Source organism: Mesoplodon mirus (assembly GCF_964341445.2).
Source record: "Mesoplodon mirus genome assembly, chromosome: 17".
NCBI lineage: Eukaryota > Metazoa > Chordata > Mammalia > Artiodactyla > Ziphiidae > Mesoplodon > Mesoplodon mirus.
This window is the reverse complement of record NC_138993.1, coordinates 33,043,598-33,063,899: the sequence shown is the minus strand read 5'-3', so window position 1 is coordinate 33,063,899 and position 20,302 is coordinate 33,043,598. Positions and strand designations below refer to the sequence as shown.

The 20,302-nt window shown below is 36.4% G+C and overlaps 1 protein-coding gene across 3 annotated transcripts in view; it reads right to left on the bottom strand.

The window, feature by feature from the left end:
- The window catches only part of TDRD3 (tudor domain containing 3), a 207,473-nt gene that overhangs the window by 71,116 nt on the left and 116,055 nt on the right, over positions 1–20,302 (bottom strand). For 2 of the 3 annotated variants that reach the window (XM_082602560.1, XM_082602561.1), the window contains exons 5-7: positions 20,026–20,167; positions 4,405–4,476; positions 1,727–1,876 (exon numbers count right to left, since the gene is read on the bottom strand). In XM_082602560.1, the coding sequence (XP_082458686.1) occupies positions 1,727–1,876; positions 4,405–4,476; positions 20,026–20,167 (364 nt within the window). Of the gene's footprint in view, positions 1–1,726; positions 1,877–4,404; positions 4,477–5,659; positions 5,741–20,025; positions 20,168–20,302 lie in introns of all 3 variants that reach the window. The other variant, XM_082602562.1, reaches the window with a different exon arrangement.

Genomic DNA, 20,302 nt, shown 5'->3' with positions numbered 1-20,302 from the left:
TCCATAATTTTAACAGCTTTTTGGGAAAGAAGAAATGCATTTTATGTAAACTGTGCAAAATGAATTAATTTCAGAAATATTAAAAATGATTTTTAAATGTGTCTTAGAATAGAGAAAACATTGAGGAGTAGCAATAGTCACATTTACTGAAGGCTTTTAGCAAAGGACTATTGTAACTGAGGCAGTGAGACTATAATTAGGGGCTCTCAGCTTCTCAGCATTATTCCAACTCTATTTCTTAGTTAGGATATGGCTGTGATCTTATGCTTACTATGCCTGACTTCTACCCTAGTTTACCATTAACTTAGCTTAGCTTGTTGGATGAAGAAAGCTGTTGATGTATATCGAGACTGAAGATTAGTTATTCTATAGGCCTCACCCTTGTTCCTTATTCTCCAGGAACAGCTAATCAAAGATTTGTGACTTAATGTTCCAACCACAAGCGAGACTTGCTAGCTACTTGGAATCGTGTGATCAAGAAAAACATCTCTGAAAATAGAAGACAGCCCCTTCCCCATGAGCACGTAGCCCTTTCCTCTTTCCCCTATATAATCTCTAAGCAAAACTGGCGAGTTGGGAGTTGGTTTTCTGGAACATGCATCTACCTTCTCCCCAGGATTCCTGGCTTCCTCAATAAAGCTATCTTTCCTTTAACCCAACACTCTCAGCATTGGATTCTTGAGTGACATGCTGCCGAAGTGGAGTTCAGTAACAATATCATGATCTGTGCCATGTAGTATTCTAAATGTTTTAAAGATTAGCAATTTTAATTCTCACAGCTTCATAGATAAAGAAAATGTGGTACAAAACTTAAGTAACCTATCCAAGGTTGTCAGCAGGATATGTTTCCTATCTGCCTGATTCCAGAATTTGTGCTGTTGTCCCCTATATAAACAGGACAGAAAGACACTGCATGAAGAACTACCAAAATTCAAGAAGTCTCCTACTTAAAATTTGAATTTAAATAGGAAAACAGCTGTTAGCTAAGATTTATTACTGGTTCTGAATAAAGAAACCTATTTCAATACCACTGGTTAAGAAAAGTCTATCTAAGCAACCAATTCATGAACTAAAATTTCTTGTCAAAATCTAAAAATTAGTAAATAACTAGAGAAAACACCTATTTCAAATAAGCAAGCAATTACAAATAATAAAAAGAAAACCTTTTGGCTAGCAGCAGTAAATGATAAAGGAGGGTATGTATAAATGCACATATAATCCAAAGATAAAAATTATTTTTTACTATACATTAAAGAATGAAAACTGACAAAAAATGTTAATCCTGAGCCATTGATTTACCCTCTAATATTTACCTGAATTCCTCAAAGATTTCTATTATAGGGGAAAATTATCCTCAAAAAGTATCATCTATCCCAACTAATAACAGGAAACCCTCTGCCATTCAAAAAAAAAAAAAAAAAAGTTGTGTTCACTTGTATACTGTTAAGAAGAAAAGAAAGCGGGAGAAAAGAAGGGTGGTTTGCTAGCAAAGGTAACTTAATGGAATTGTTAAGGAGATTGGAAAAGGAATGTATATGAGTAAAACGTGTAACCATAAGACTCCAAAAGGCACCAGGGCATTTTCTACTGATGGAATATGGAAAAAGAATGTCAAAAGTCTGTTCAATTAGTTACTTTATGTGAAAAGACAATAATGATTGTGAGTAATCTAAATAGAACATAATGGCAAGGAATAAGACAAATTCATAATGATTTAGATTCTTACTTCTTTGCTCTTTGCAACTTCTGCAATAGCAGCAGTCCTTTGCTTTTCAAATTCATCATTATCATTTGGAGGTTTGACAGGCAATGTAACTTGTAATGTCTTTCTTCGATCAAGTTCTCTGCTATCCACTTGGACATGAGATACACACTTCTGGTAATAATAAATAAAAATAAATTGTTTCAGTAGTTCCAAAAGAGATTCAAGTTTTTCATAAGAAAGTAATGTCTTCAAAAGAAATATTTGTATCACAACAGCTAAGAGTCCACAAAAATACAATTATTTCCCATAGATTTAAAAATAAAGGTAGAAAACTAATTGAAGTAACTTTTAAGTAATTGTAACTGGTAAATGAAAGCTACACTAAATGTAGGCAATCTAAAACAGGGCACATATTGGGTTGGCCAAAAAGTTCGTTCGGGATTTTCTGTAACATCTTACAAATGAACATGTTGGCCAACCTAATATTTAAAATATACATCAAACCAAAAGATCTAAGTTTCATTTTAGGATAATGTCTTAAAATAATTTTAAATTTCAAACAGTCTAGACTATTGCCCAAGAAGTAAATTCAGTTTTTTATTAAGCACTTGATTTCCACATTATGCCACAATATCCATGAGAGTTTATAGTTATTTTAACATATAGAAAGGTGTCTCTCAACGTATAAGCCAAAAGCTAAAAACATACTCCCTCCCCCTAATCAGGTTGCAAAGCTTTAGGTTTTTAGTCTCTTAAGACAAATTAAGAAAGCCATCATTGTCTAAAAATAAGTCCTGAATTCTGTTCTCTCTTCTAATTCTAGCAGCAAAAATCCTATAAAATGAACCTTTTTCAACTTGATAATTTTAAAGAAGAATAAAAATATGCTCTCAAATAAATGTGTTATACAAATATACAGATTTTTGATCTTCAATAACATAAATATAAAATAGCTGATTCTAACACACAGCCAAGCATATTCTATCTTTAACCTATGTTCAAGGCTAAGATGCTGAATAACAGATTTTCACAATGGATTTCATAAACAAATAATATTATTTAAGCTATAACTTTTAATATACTTCCTAATACAAAAAAAAAACTATAAACACACGTCAAATTCTTGAAAATAATTAAATCATAAGTCTCTGTGAGCAATTTTTGAAAGAAGTATTATCACCAAAATGTTTAAGGGGAAAGAAAATTCTTACCAACACAGCATTTATTATTTTCAAATATAAATTATTAAAATGTTTAAACTCTGTTTTCATTCTTGGGGTTTTTCACTGATAGAAATAAGAATATCATCAGCATAGATCATGCCTCCTTTTATCTTGACTGTCCCATGTTCCAAAGCACAATAAAAAAATGACATATGTTTTAAATACTTTCAAAATAGCCACAATGCAAGAATGTCTTATTTAATTTTGAGTAGATCCTCCAAAAAGGGTTTTGAAGAGGATGCCAGTCAACTGATCCTGCCCACTTATTTTCTGATCAACTAGGTATCTGTTTTTCATACCAAATTTTTTTTAATTGTTATTGAGATATAGGTCTCTGTTTCCTAGCTGTTGTGTCCCCAACTCATCTTCACCTTAAGCCAGCACTCTTGAAGGAAAATAAAGCACAAATGCAAGGCAGATTACCAAGAGCTAAATTTTAGTGGCATCATGTGGCAAAGAGCAAGCAGCCACAGGGATTATTCTCAGATTCTTCAGATATAAAGCAGGGACAAGCTGGAGGAGATTGTTTTAAAGGCAATTTGATGCTTAGCACAACCAGGAAGACACAAGATATTGGTCAGCTGAGGAGCTACCTCAAGGTAACATTTTGCAGCAAGGGGGTTGAAAGTTAGGAAACAGAAGGCAAACCTTTAGCTTATGTGAGAGAAGAATCAGGGCTGCTGTAGTTGAAAACGAAAATACCAACTGGAAATAAAATTAAGTACCTGACTGAGATGGGCATTTGGATCAAGGCAGAAGAACGGAATCTCAGAAGGGGCAGCTGGGACAGCAGGCTCTCCTAAAGTGCAGTGATGCCCTTCCCTGCCTCATGTTCTCACTTTTTTACCTCCTGTCAATCTTTCTGATGATGCTTTTATTTTTTCTCCCTCTTTTGTTTTTAATGAACAAAGTGAGAAATTATAGCATATTTTTGTCTTCTTACTTTTGCATTTCTCTCTCTCAAAAAAAATGCGCCCACCACCATCTGATAATAATTAATTTTAAGCTGCATTTCAGGTGTGTCTCTTAACTGTTTCAATCTTTGGGTTAACAGCTTTTTTGTGGGTGGTACGCGGGCCTCTCACTGTTGTGGCCTCTCCCATTGCGGAGCACAGGCTCCGGACGCGCAGCCTCAGCGGCCATGGCTCACAGGCCCAGCCACTCCACAGCATGTGGGATCTTCCCGAACCGGGGCACGAACCCGTGTCCCCTGCATTGGCAGGTGGACTCTCAACCACTGCGTCACCAGGGAAGCCCTGGGTTAACAGCTTTTGAGAAAAGAATCTACACAAAAACTTTAATTACAATAATGAGAAAAAAAAACCACAATTATTGATTTCCTGTAGTTAATATATTTCCATATAACTCTTATGACCTCTGAGTGAACAGTTCAGCACAAAACGAAACACAGCTTGAATACAAATAAAAAACACTTTTTGCTGATTAAAATTCATCTGCCAAAATGAAAGTCATTACCTGTCCAAAAGGCACAAAAGGAGGTGGTCCACCTTCGGTTCCAATATTGCTTCTATTGTGTTTTGACAAGCTCTGTGAGAAAAGTGAGTTGTAAAACAGAAATTATACATTAAAAATATATTTAACAACACTTATAATGTACCAGGAATCTACTCACTTTAGTAGATTCTTATAGGAAATAGAAAAAAAGCCTTCTATTATTAATTTCAAACTATATAAAATATCTTATTCCTAACTTCAGTAACTAGGCAAAGGCTCTCCCCTTATTTCCCCTTTCCAAAACCCAAACTGACATATGATTTTAAGAAGTATTTGCCAAGTTGCTCCCATAAGAAGAAAACACAGTTAAAACCTCTCAACAAAGATGATAAACTTTGGTAGCAAGAATTTCATTTTAATTAATTTCATTTTAATGCATAGTAAAACTAAAATCTGACAGAAAAATATTAACTGGAAATCATCTTCAAAATGAAATGTTTAGACATAAAAATCTATTAGCAAACAACATATTTGTGATACTGTTATATAATAAGAAATATATATTTGGTCTTTGTCCCCAGTTCCTGGAACAAAGACCCTAAAACACTTGAAATTTCCTGAATCACAGGGGTAAGGAGCACATTTTGTTCTTCATAATAAGTGCCTTTGAGCATCCTGAGTTTATATTAATGAGGTGACTATTAATGGGCCCCTAGCAAGCTCCAGGGTGGGAACTGGGAGCCAAAAAAACCAACCATGTGATTAGAGGGCTAGAGATTGAGTCAATCACCAATGGCCAGTGATTAAATCAAGCGGGCCTATGTAATGAACCTCCATTAAAACCACGTAAATGATGGGGTTCAGGGAGCTTCTGGGCTGGTGAATACATCCATGTGCCAGAAGGGTGGTACACACCGAACTCCACAGGGACAGAAGCTCCTGTGTCCAGGACCCTTCCGGATCTTACCCTATTAAGCTCTTCATCTGGCTATTTATCTTTTATAACATCGCTTATAATAAACCAGTAATAACAAGTAAAGTGTTTCCCTAAGTTCTGTGAGCCATTATAGCAAATTATCAAATCTGAGCAGGGGATCCTGAGAGCCCCTAATTTATAGCCAAGTTGGACAGAAGAGTGGATAACGTCAGGACCTACTACTTTCAATTGGCACCTGAAGTGAGGGGCAGTCTTCTCAGACGGAGTTCTTAACCTAAGGGGTCTGTACTAACTCCAGGTAGTTAGTGTCAGAACTGAATTAAATTTTAGGACATTCACCTGGTATCCAAGTGGAGAGAACTGGAGAATTGCTTGATGTGAAAAAGAAAACTCCACACTTGGTGTCAGAAGTGCTGTTAACTAGAAACAGTTCATAGGAATACTGATAAAAGTGATTTCTAACTGTTTAAAGAGATCAGACTGCTATAGTTTATAATATGGAGGTTAATTTCAATTACAGTAAAATTTCCTTAATAAAAGTCTTGTCTTGCAAATCAATTTATACTTCAAAGAAGTATTCAACTCAGATGCCCTTTAATAAAAAAGCTTCCAAACGCTACTAATTTTAGTTTTCTTTTTTCCCTATCATATTTATGATTAGAGAGATAACAATATATTATGGAAATGAAAAAAATAACTTCCTAGCAAAAGCAATTTCTCACATTATAAAGTCCTTAAAAAATACCATAAGGAGGAGGAGCTTCAAAATGGCAGAGGAGTAAGACGGGGAGATCACTTTCCTCCCCACAAATACATCAGAAATACATCTACACATGGAACAACTCCTACAGAACAACTACTGAACGCGGGAAGACCTCAGACCTCCCAAAAGGCAAGAAACTCCCCACGTACCTGGGTAGGGCAAAAGAAAAAAGAAAAAACAGAGACAAAAGAATAGGGACGGGACCTGCACCAGTGGGAGGGAGCCGTGAAGGAGGAATGGTTTCCACACACTAGGAAGCCCCTTCATGGGCTGAGACAGGGGGTGGCAGAGGGGGGAAGCTTTGGAGTCATGGAGGAGAGCACAGCAACAGGGGTGCGGAGGGCAAAACAGAGAGATTCCCGCACAGAGTATCGGTACCGACCGGCACTCACCAGCCCAAGCAGCTCGACTGCTCACCCACTGGGGCGGGCGGGGGCTGGGAGCTGACGCACCGGCTTCAGCCACTCCCAGGGAGAGGACTGGGGTTGGCTGCATGAACACAGTTGGAAGGGGCCTAGTGTGCCACAGCTAGCCGGGAGTGTGTCCGGGAGGGGGTCTAGAGCTGCTGAAGAGGCAAGAGACTATTTCTTGCCTCTTTGTTTTGCGGTGCTCGAGGAGAGGGGATTCAGAGTGCTGCCTGAATGAGCTCCAGAAACGGGCGTGAGCCGCGGCTATCAGAGCAGACCCCAGACACGGGCATGAGACACTAAGGTGGCTGTTGCAGCCACCAAGAAGCCTGTGTGCGAGCACAGGTCACTCTCCACACCTCCCCTCCAGGAGCCTGCGCAGCACGCCACTGCCAGGGTCCCGTGATCCAGGGACAACTTCCCCGGGAGAACACACGGCGCGCCTTGGGCTGGTGCAACGTCACACGGGCCTCTGCAGACACAGGCTCGCCCCGCATCCGTACCCCTCCCTCCCCACGGCCTAAGTGAGCCAGAGCCCCCGAATCAGCAGATCCTTTAACTCCTTCCTGTCTGAGCGAAGAACAGACGGCCTCTGGCGACCTACACGCAGAGGCGGGTCCAAATCCAAAGCTGAACCACGGGAGCTGTGTGAACAAAGAAGAGAAAGGGAAATCTCTCCCAGCAGCCTCAGGAGCAGTGGATTAAATCTCCACAATCAACTTGATGTACCCTGCATTCCACCTATTCAGGTGGAATACCTGAATAAGCAATGAATCATCCCAAATTGAGATGGTGGACTTTGGGAGCAATGGTATATATACATATATATATATATATATATATTTTTTTTTTTTTCCTTTTTCTCTTTTTGTGAGTGTGTATGTGTATGCATCTGTGTGTGATTTTGTCTCTATAGCTTTGCTTTTACCATTTGTCCTAGGGTTCTGCCTGTCCATTTTTTGTTTTTTTAGTATAGTTTTTAGCACTTGTTAACATTGGTGGATTTGTTTTTTGGTTTGGCAGCTCTCCTCTTTCTCTCTTTTTTTAAATTACTTTTTAAATTTTAATAATTTTTATTTTAATAACTGCATTATATTATATTTATTTATTTATTTTTCTTTCTGTTTTTCTTTTTTTCTCCCTTTTATTCTGAGCTGTGTAGATGACAGGGTCTTCGTGCTCCAGCCGGGCATCAGGCCTGTGCCTCGGAGGTGGGAGAGCCGAGTTCAGGACATTGGGCCACCAGAGGACTCCCAGCTCCATGTAATATCAAATGGTGAGACAGTCATACAGAGTGAAGTAAGTCAGAAAGAGAAAAACAAATATCATATGCTAACACATATATATGGAATCTAAAAAAAAAAAAAAAGAAAATGATCAGAAGAACCTAGGAGCAAAATGGGAATACAGATGCAGACCTACTAGAGAAAAGACTTCAGGATATGGGGAGGGGGAAGGGTAAGCTGGGAGAAAGTGAGAGAGTGGCATGGACATATATACACTACCAAACGTAAAATAGATAGCTAGTGGGAAGCAGCCACAAAGCTCGGGGAGATAAGCTCGGTGCTTTGTGACCCACTAGAGGGGTGGGATAGGGAGGGTAGGAGAGAGGGAGATGCAAGAGGGAAGAGATATGGGGACATATATATAAGTATAACTGATTCATTTTGTTATAAAGCAGAAAGTGATACACCATTGTAAAGCAATTATACTCTAATAAAGATGTTAAAAAAGTATATAATAAATAAATATAATCAAAGGGTAGAATAGATATAAACCAGCTAAGGATGAAAAACAATGTCAAAATAAGTAAAAAAAAAAAAAAAAAAAAAAAAAATGAAACGAGGGAGAGAATGGTATACAAAGTGGTTGTACATTGGATTTACATGTGTACTGAGTTACCTGAAACCAAGGTCTAAGAAAGCAGGGTCGATGAAGTATATCTAACGAGGATTAAAATGTAGCTGCCAAAACCCAGCTGACCTTAGAGAATGGGGGAAATTATCTCACTTCCTAGGCCTTTGTCTTGTCAATTAATCAGACACACTACCAGATTAATTGATTAAAACCTCTCTTCTCAAAATGAAACTCAATACAGAAATCAACTTTGTTAAGTAAAAACTGATGATTAAAGGAAGAAAAAAGATCTGGGGGCAATCAGAGACTCTAGAATTGCTGAGGATATGAGACCCGTAAATAGAATTTCAGCCATACTGATCTCAAGGTGAGGGAGTGGCCCTCTTCACTGAGACCAGAGGTAAACCCTCTGAATATTTAACAATGAGCTCTCTGTATAGGAATGTATCTGTGTATAGGTATGTGAGTACATGATTAATTCATCCACTGGTTATTGGATGTCCTTGAGCAGTTATACTTTGTAATAAACCTAAAATCTAAAAATTAAAAAAAAGCTATCTCCCCATCCTATGATCTGTAATAAATTACAGACTTTTATAACAACAACAACAACAAAAAAAAAAAATGGCAAAAATCTCCCAGAGATCTCCATCGCAATGCCAAGACCCGGCTCCACTCAATGACCAGCAACCTACAGTGCTGGACACCCTATGCCAAACAACTAGCAAGACAGGAACACAACCCCACCCATTAGCAGAGAGGTTGCCAAAAATCATAAGTTCACAGACACCCCAAAACACACCACCGGATGCGGTCCTGCCCACCAGAAAGACAAGATACGGCCTCATCCACCAGAACACAGGCACTAGTCCCCTCCACCAGGAACCCAACACAACCAACTGAAACAACGTTAGCCACTGGGGACAGACACCAAAAGCAACGGGAACTACTAACCTGCAGCCTGCAAAAAGGAGACCCCAAACACAGTAAGTTAAGCAAAATGAGAAGACAAAGAAACACACAGCAGATGAAGAAGCAAGGTAAAAACCCACGAGACCTAACAAATGAGGAGGAAATAGGCAGTCTACCTTAAAAAGAATTCAGAATAATGATAGTAAGGATGATCCAAAATCTTGGAAATAGAATGGAGAAAACACAAGAAACATTTAACAAAGACCTAGAAGAACTAAAGAGCAAACAAACAGTGATGAACAACACAATAAATGAAATTAAAAATTCCATAGAAGGGATCAATACCAGAATAACCGAGGCACAAAAACGGGTAAGTGACCTGGAAGATAAAACACTGGAAATAACTACTGCAGAGCAGAATAAAGATAAAAGAATGAAAAGAATTGAGGACAGTCTCAGAGACCTCTGGGACAATATTAAACACACCAACATTCGAATTATAGGGGTCCCAGAAGAGAAGGGAAAAAGAAAGGAACTGAGAAAACATTTGAAGAGATTATAGTTGAAAACATCCCTAATATGGGAAAGGAAATAGTTAATCAAGTCCAGGAAGCACAGAGAGTCCCATACAGGATAAAGCCAATGAGAAACACGCCAAGACTCATATTAATCAAACTATCAAAAATTAAATACAAAGAAAAAACTATTAAAAGCAGCAAGGGAAAAACAACAAATAACATACAAGGGAATCCCATAAGGTTAACAGTTGATCTTTCAGCAGAAAGTCAGCAAGCCAGAAGGGAGAGGCAGGACATATTTAAAGTGATGAAAAGGAAAAACCTATAACCAAGATTACTCTACCCAGCAGGGATCTCATTCACATTTGATGGAGAAATTAAAACCTTTACAGACAAGCAAAAGCTGAGAGAGTTCAGCACCACCAAACCAGCTTTACAACAAATGCTAAAGGAACTTCTCTAGGCAGGAAACACAAGAGAAGGAAAAGACCTACAATAACAAACCCAAAACAATGAAGAAAATGGTAATAGGAACATACATATTGATAATTACCTTAAATGTAAATGGATTAAATGCTCCAACCAAAAGACACAGTCTGAATGGATACAAAAACAAGATCCATATATATGCTGTCTACAAGACATCCACTTCAGACCTAGGGACACATACAGACTGAAAGTGAGGGGATATAAAAAGATATTCCATGCAAATGGAAATCAAAAGAAAGCTGGAGTAGCAATTCTCATATCAGACAAAATAGACTTTAAAATAAAGAATATTATAAGAGACAAAGAAGGACACTACATAATGATCAAGGGATCAATCCAAGAAGAAGATATAACAACTGTAAATATCTATGCACCCAACATAGGAGCACCTCAATACATAAGGTAAATACTAACAGCCATAAAAGGGAAAATCGACAGTAACACATTCATAGTAGGGGACTTTAACGCCCCACTTTCACCAATGGACAGATCATCCAAAATGAAAATAAATAAGAAAACACAAGCTTTATATGATACACTGAACAAATGGACTTAAAAAATATTTATAGGACATTCCAGACAAAAACAACAGAATACACTTTCTTCTCAAGTGCTCATGGAACATTCTCCAGTATAGATCATATGTTGGGTCACAGATCAAGCCTTGGTAAATATAAGAAAATAGAAATTGTATCAAGTATCTTTTCTGACCACAACACTATGAGACTAGATATCAATTACAGGAAAAAAATCTGTAAAAAATACAAACACATGGAAGATAAATAGTACACTACCAAATAACCAAGAGATCACTGAAGAAATCAAAGAGGAAATCAAAAAATAACTATAGGGCTTCCCTGGTGGCGCAGTGGTTGAGAGTCCACCTGCCGATGCAGGGGACACGGGTTCGTGCCCCAGTCCAGGAAGATCCCACATGCCACGGAGCGGCTAGGCCTGTGAGGCATGGCCGCAGAGCCTGAGCATCTGGAGCCTGTGCTCAGCAACGGGAGAGGGCACAACAGTGAGAGGCATGCGTACCGAAAAAAACAAAAAAAACAACCTATAAACAAATGACAATGAAAACACGATGACCCAAAACCTATGGGATGCAGCAAAAGCAGTTCTAAGAGGGAAGTTTATAGCAATACAATCCTACGGTAAGAAACAAGAAACATCTCAAATAAACAACCTAACCTTACACCTAATGCAACTAGAAAAAGAAGAACCAAAAAACCCCAAAGTTAGCAGAATGAAAGAAATCATAAAGATCAATCAGAAATAAGTGAAAAAGAAATGAAGGAAACAACAGCAAAGAGCAATAAAACTAAAAGCTGGTTCTTTGAGAAGATAAACAAAATTGATAAACCATTAGCCAGACTTATCAAGAAAAAAGAGATAAGACTCAAATCAATAGAATTAGAAATGAAAAAGGAGAAGTAACAACTGACACTGCAGAAACACAAAGGATCATGAGAGACTATTACAAGCAACTATATGCCAATAAAATGGACAACCTGGAAGAAATGGAAAAATTCTTCAATGAGCACAACCTTCCAAGACAGAACCAGGAAGAAATAGAAAATACAAACAGACCAATCACAAGCACTGAAATTGAAACTGTGATTAAATATCTTCCAACAAACAAAAGCCCAGGACCAGATGGCTTCACAGGTGAATTCTATCAAATATTTAGAGAAGAGCTAACACCTATCTTTCTCAAACTCTTCCAAAATATAGCAGATGGAGGAACACTCCCAAACTCATTCTACGAGGCCACCATCACCCTGATACCAAAACCAGACAAAGATTTCACAAAGAAAGAAAACTACAGGCCAATATCACTGATGAACATAGATGCAAAAATCCTCAACAAAATACTAGCAAACAGAATCCAACAGCACATTAAAAGGATCATACACCACGATCAAGTGGGGTTTACCCCAGGAATGCAAGGATTCTTCAACATACACAAATCAATCAATGTGATACACCATATTAAGAAAATTGTAGAAAAACCATATGATCACCTCAATAGATGCAGAAAAATCTTTCAACAAAATTCAACACCCATTTATGATAAAAACCCTCCACAAAGTAGGCATAGAGGGAACTTACCTCAACATAATAAAGGTCATATATGGCAAACCCACAGCCAACGTCATCCTCAATGGTGAAAAACTGAAACCATTTGCACTAAGATAAGGAACAAGACAAGGTTGCCCACTCTCACCACTATTATTCAATATTGTTTTGGAAGTTTTAGCCACAGCAATCAGAGTAGAAAAAGAAATAAAAGGTATCCAAATCAGAAAAGAAGTAAAGCTGTCACTGTTTGCAGATGACATGATACTATACATAGAGCATCCTAAAGATGCCATCAGAAAACTATTAGAGATAATCAATGAATTTGGTAAAGTAGCATGATACAAAGTTAATGCACAGAAGTCTCTTGCATTCCTAAACACTAATGATGAAAAATCTGAAAGTGAAATTAAAAAAACACTTCCATTTACCACTGCAACAAAAAGAAAAAAATACCTAGGAGTAAACCTACCTAAGGAGACAAAAGACCTGTATGCAGAAAACTATAAGATACTGATGAAAGAAATTAAAGATGATACCAACAGATGGAGAGATATACCATGTTCCTGGATTGGAAGAATCAATATTGTGAAAATGACTATACTACCCAAAGCAATGTACAGATTGAATGCAATCCCTATCAAACTACCACTGGCATTTTTCACAGAACAAGGACAAAACATTTCACAATTTGCATGGAAACACAAAAGACCCCAAATAGCCATAGCAATCTTGAGAAAGAAAAACGGAGCTGGAGGAATCAGGCTCCTTGACTTCAGACTATACAACAAAGCTGCAGTAATCAAGACAGTATGGTACTGGCACAAAAACAGAAATATAGATCAATGGAACAGGATAGAAAGCCCAGAGATAAACCCATGCACATATGGTCACCTTATTCTTGATAAAGGAGGCAAGAATATACAGAGGAAAAAAGACAGTCTCTTCAATGAGTGGTTCTGGGAAAACTGGACAGCTACATGTAAAAGAATGAAACTAGAACACTCCCTAACACCATATACAAAAATAAACTCAAAATGGATTAAAGACCTAAATGTAAGGCCAAACACTATCAAACTCTTAGAGAAAAACATAGGAAGAACACTCTATGACATAATTCACAGCAAGATCCTTTTTGACCCACCTCCTAGAGAAATGGAAATAAAAAAATAAATAAACAAATGGGACCTAGTCAAACTTAAAAGCTTTTACACAGCAAAGGAAACCATAAACAAGATGAAAAGAGAACCCTCAGAATGGGAGAAGATATTTGCAAATGAAGCAACTGACAAACGATTAATCTCCAAAATTTACAAGTAGCTCATGTAGCTCAATATCAAAAAAACAAACAACCCAATGCAAAAATGAGCAGAAGACCTAAACAGACATTTCTCCAAAGAAGATATACAGATTACCAACAAACACATGAAAGAATGCTCAACATCATTAATCATTAGAGAAATGCAAATCAAAACTACAATGAGATATCACCTCACACCAGTCAGAATAGCCATCATCAAAAAACCTACAAACAATAAATCCTGGAGAGGGTGTGGAGAAAAGGGAATCCTCTGGCACTGTTGATGAGAATGTAAATTGATACAGCCACTATGGAGAACAGTATGGAGGTTCCTTAAAAAACTAAAAATAGAACTACCATATGACCCAGCAATCCCACTACTGGGCATATACTCTGAGAAAAGCATAATTCAAAAAGAGTCATGTACCACAATGTTAATTGAAGCTCTATTTAAAATAGCCAGGACATGGAAGCAACCTAAGTGTCCACTGACAGATGAATGGAGAAAGAAGGTGTGGCACATATATACAGTGGAATATTACTCAGCCATAAAAAGAAACGAAATTGAGTTATTTGTTGAGTTATAATGAGGTGGATGGACCTAGAGTCTGTCATACAGAGTGAAGTAAGTCAGAAAGAGAAAAACAAATACCATATGCTAACACATATATATGGAATCTAAAGGAAAAAAAAATGGTCATGAAGAACCTAGGGGCAGGATGGGAATAATGATGCAGACCTACTAGAGAATGGACTTGAGGACACAGGGAGGGGGAAGGGTAAGCTGGGACAAAGTGAGAGCGTGGCATGGACATATATGCACTACCAAATGTAAAACCGATAGCTAGTTGGAAGCAGCCGCATAGCCCAGGGATATCAGCTCGGTGCTTTGTGACCACCTAGAGGGGTAGGATAGGGAGGGTGGGAGGGAGGGAGACTCATGACGGAAGAGATATGGGGATAGATGTATATGTATAGCTGATTCCCTTTGTTATAAAGCAGAAACTAACACATCATTGTAAAGCAATTATACTCCAATAAAGATGTTAAAAAAAAAATGCCGTAAGGAATATTTTCACCCATCTATTCCTCCTATCTGTTTTGTCTTTGAGGTGTTAACATATATCTGTTAAGCACTGGTTTTCACTTAATACATCTTCTCAACTCTAAAGTTTTTGTGCATTTTTAATGATTATCGTTATAGAAAATATTACATTTAAAATATTTTAAATGGTGAAAAATAAGTTTAAAAATTACCATATGTACCTTATACCTACTCTAGAGTCCCTGAATTATAAAAAGAATACTTTGTATTTTATATGTTATATTAAAAAAAAACTAAGACTAAAGACAACAGTAATATTCAGTTAATTAATCAAAGAAAAATTTAAACTGTATATGAATATCACATTTCTTGATAAGCTGTATTTATGATGTTAACATATTTTAAGAAAAAACAGCAAATGCACAAACTTATCTAGGGGTCCCTTCCCCAGTTTTAATTTAGATAAAAGAAAAAGACCATTCAAAGAGCAATAAATCATTTCAGTTTATGCCATGACTTCCTTAAAAGCTCACATAAGCTGCCAATAATACCATCTCTCAATACACAGTATATAATTAAAAGCATATTACAGGATTTCTACTTCCCATCCTATGACTGTGTAAGAGACAAGACTTAATCTCACTCTACAACTAGCAATCTGGACAACATGTAGGCAACAACTGTTTTAAGACATAGGGCAAGAAGTAGCACAGGACTGTAATCCCAAAGAGAAAAAGAAAAAAAAAAAAAACAGGTGAACTCTGCCTTTCTGCTTGGAGGCATAATGCAGACAGACAGCACAGAGAGCTGGGTTGAGAAAATGTCTCATAGCTCAAGCCAGGCTGAAATAACTGGAAGCTCTGGGGCAGAGTTTTGAAAAAGAGAGCCCTGTACAGAAATGAAGCTCCAGAAACCTGTATAGGAATTCCCTTAAGTCACTGCTGAGAACTAGGCTAAGCAAAAAACAACTGCAAGTTATAAGCTTCCATTTATACTAGAATAAAAAAGAATAAAATACTTAGGGATAAAATTACACAAAGAAGAAGATCTATACAATGAAAACAACAAAAGATTGCTAAAAGAAATTAGACACCAATAAATGAAAAGACATCACATAGTCATGAGTTGGAAGATTTAATACTGTTAAGATGGCAATACTACTCAAACAGGTCTAGAGATTCAATGCAATTCCTATCATAATCCTAAGAATGCTTTTTGCAGAAACAGAAAAATCCATCCTAAAATTCATATGTGATCTCAAGGGACCCTCAACAGTCAAAATAATCCTGAAAAAAGGTCATACTTCTTGATTACAAAACTTACTAAAAAGTTACGGTAGTCAAAACAGTACTGGCATTAAGACAGACTAATAGAATAAAGAAATAAACTCTTGCATGTATGGTTAAATGATTTTTGATGAGGAAGATAAGGTCATTCAATAGGGGAAGGAGATTCTCTTCAACAAATGGTGCTGGGAAAACTGGATATCCACATGCAAAAGACTTATACCATGTACAAAAATTAATTCAAAATGGATCAAAGACCTAAATTTAAGAGCCAAAGAGCTAAACCCATAAAACTTCCACAAGAAAACATAGAGAAAAAGCTTCATGACATTGGGATTTTGCAATTTCTTGGATATGACTCCAAAAACATAGGCAAGAAAAGAAAAAAACAGGTAAAACTGAACTTCAATAAAATTTTAAATGCTGTTGCATCAAAGAACACTACCAACAGAGTGAAAAGGCAAGCAATGGAATGTGAAAAATATTTGCAAATCATATATCAGATAAGGAATTGATATCCAAAATAAATCAAAAACTCACACAACAACAACAAAATTTAAAATAGACAAAGGACTTAAATACACATTTCTCCAAAGAAGATACACAAACAGCCAGTAAACATATGAAAAGATGCTGAACATCACTACGCACTAGGGAAATGCAAATCAAAACCACAATGATATTCCACTTCACACTTATTAGGATGGTTATTATCCAAAAAACATGAAATAACAAGGGTTGGCAGGGATGTCAAGAAATTGGATCACTTAATCATTGCAGATGGGAATGTAAAATGGTGCAGCTGCTGTGGAAAACAATATAGCAGTTACTCAAAATATTAAACAGAATTACTATGCAATCCAGCAATCCTACTTCTGAGTATAAACTCAAAAGAACTGAAAGCAGGAACTCAAGCAGATATTTGTACACCCATGTTCATAACACCTTTATTCACAATAGCCAAAAGGTGGAAACAACCCTAATGTCCATTAGTGGATGAATGAACAAAATGCGGCATTTACATACAATGGAATATTATTCAGCCTTAAAAAGTTAATTCTGACACATGCTACAACATGGATGAACCTTGAAGACATTATGCTAAGTGAAATAAGCCAGACACAAAAGGACGAATACTATATGACTTATACTATTATGAGGTAGCTGGAGTACAAGGTGGCCAGAGATTGGGAGGGGGGTGATGGGAAGTTATTGTTTAATTGGTACAGAGTTTCAGTTTGAGAAGATAAACAAATCTGGAGGGAGGTGGTTGTGTAACAATAAGAATGTACTTAATGCCACTTAATTTTACACTTAAAAATGATTAAAATGTTAAACTTTGTTATGTATACTTTACAATTTTTAAAAACAGAAAAAAATTTTTAAAAAATTATCTGTCATAGGAGGTGAGGGGGGAGCACTAAAATGTTATAGAACTACATTACTTTACAAATTATATCTGCTACAGAACTCTCCAAAACCTATCTTTATCATACTTTGAGTTTTTCTTTTCATCACCTGTCTATAACCAACTTGCTACAACTACAACACCTACACATGCTTTAAATACTATCCAATGTTCTCTTCCCCCTCTATTTATTTTGCAAGAATGCCTAGGACCCCGTTACTTCCAAAATTAACTCTATGGTCTATTATTTCTATGTGTACACTTGATTTCTATGTGTTTCACCTGCCAGATGCTCAAGTAATTTGAACTCTCCATGATTTCTACAACACTATAGTTACCAAACTCAAAAAAACTATAAAACCAAAGAGAATTATTATCATATTAAGATGTTTTTAAACTCTTTTTCATGTAAATTTTGACTGCCCCCTAATAAGAAATACTAGCATGGCTTTCAGGAAACAAAGTGCAAAAATATATAATAAAACATTACAAGAATAACTGTCAAACTACTGCTGATCCATGCATGTGTTTGTGTGTGTGTATGTGTGTGTGCTGGAGGTGAGGAAGTTCCTAGGAATGTCTGACTGACTTCACAGTTAGTAAGGTAGTTCTGGTTGGGTTGTAAAAATTATGTATAATATGTTGGTCTGACTTGACAACATCTTAACACACTTTTAAAAATCTCTAATGATAATGAAAATACAGTATATCAACTTGTGAAAGGAAAAGATCACATGAAATGGGTGGGATTTCTCCAGGAAATTCAAAGTTCATAAACTTGGCTATTTATATAAAACTATCAAACCACTTCTGATTAACTTGCTTGTGTAACATTTTCAATCAAACAATGCAGTTATGGAATATTATCTTATATTTCATAGTATCTTATATAGTATATAATAGTATCTTATATTTCACAGCAGCCCAAAGTGTAGCACATTAGTATCATAAGGAATGAGTACTAAGGAATAAAAAATGTGCCTAAATTTCCTTATCTATTTACATCCCAAACAGAGGCACTTTCAAACTTAGAAGATAAAAATGAGTAATTTATCTTAAAATACCAAAAGCTTGAAATATTGCTAGGCCCCTTGGCTCACTTTAGACAACAGACAAGATCTGAGAGTGGCACAAAAACATCAATTCTAACTCAAAGGGTAATTAGCTCTATGTGCTTGTAATTCATTTATTTCACTATTATTTGTTATGATGTTTATTACATATAAGACTCAGGGCCACCACTGTGGAGATACAGGAAGGCTCAGATCCATCACTTATTAGTGGTCTAATCATAAAATAAGTTTAACGGTTCTTAAAGCCTATTTTCTGATCCATATGGACATAACACTCTCTTACAAGACTGCTAGGTGAATTACATGATATACAGATACAGGAGCCCAGCTCAAGACCTACACACTGTTCAACAAATATTTGTAGAATTGAATAAAGATAACACAAACAAGAATTCTGACCTCAAAAAGCTTACAATCACAGGAGATAAGAAATAAATATAATTTTAGTGCTAGATAAAAGTAATATACTTCTTAATACAATGAATAAAGTATTCTAAGAATTCAATAAAGGAGCAATTATTTCATTTTGTGAAAAAAACGAGCACTTGTTTTGAGTCTAAAAGCATGGGGATGAGAGAGAAACTAAGATAAATGTCTTAAAAGTGGGAAAATCTTTTTTTCTTTTTCAAAAGTGCAACTGAGGAAAGCTTAGAGAATCAAATAAAAAGTAGTTCCATTTAGCTAAAACAAAACCTATGTGAAAAAATTAAGAAAGTTGAAAAGGTAAGCTGGAACTAGGGCTAAATTATAAATGACCTGAATCTCAGATTAAGGTATGTGAAATAAAAGCAGGGTGTAGCATGGTCTGAATTATGTTGAAGATAATCTGGCAGAAGTACAATAAGTTAGAAGATGGAGAAAGGGTATATGGTGGAACCAGTTAAAAGGCTACTGCAAGTAGTCCAGGCCAGAGACTTAAACTACAATAATGGCAATGGAACCTGAGAGCAAGGGATTGACAAGAAATCTGACTGCAGAGGATCAATAAAACTGGTGGCTAGAAGCAAAGTAGAAGGACAATTACTAGATAACCTAGATGACTAGGAGGATGAAGATACTGTTAACATAAATGGTGAAAACATCAACTAATGTGACTAGGAAGACAAATGCAACAAGAACCCTTTCATTATAGTGAAATTCTAATTTGCTTTCACTTGTATCTGTGTGTGTGTGTGTGTGTGTGTGTGTGTAAATAAGACAAATACACATACATCATTCATATATATGCACAAACACTTGTTTTCTGAAGAAAGAATTATATACAGATACATTACACATATCTTACAACTGGTATCTTGGCAGTTTTGAAAACTCGTCAGTAAAGAATGGCCTTTAAAATAAGTAATAAAATGTAACAAATACTGAAAATGACATCTGTTTTAGAAGAACAATATGCTTAAACAAAGGTAGATAGTTTCTGTAAAGATCACTGTGTTCCATTCTATTCAACTCTGGCATAAAGAACTAATTTTACGATCCATTATAGGAAGGTCCCTTAAAACAGAGAATACAATGAAAAGAGTATAGTGTTTTAAAAGTTCAAACCATTCTTAGTTTACACTTACTCTCTGTAACTCCCATTTCTCAATAAGGTGTTCTACTTCACCACCAAGAACTGTGGTGTTAGAATCATTCAAGAGCAGGAATCCATTTTTTATGTCCACAACGCCTGAAAGCTTAACTTTAGTTCCAGGTGGTGTGTTCAGGCTAAAGCAAAGGGAAAAAAAGAGTTAAAACACATTTAAGCTCCTTCCCCAAACTGGAATTCAGTCTTATACTGTGACCTGGTAAAATTCTTCAAAATGCACTAATGTGAAAACTATTTTTCAGGTGACTGGCTAT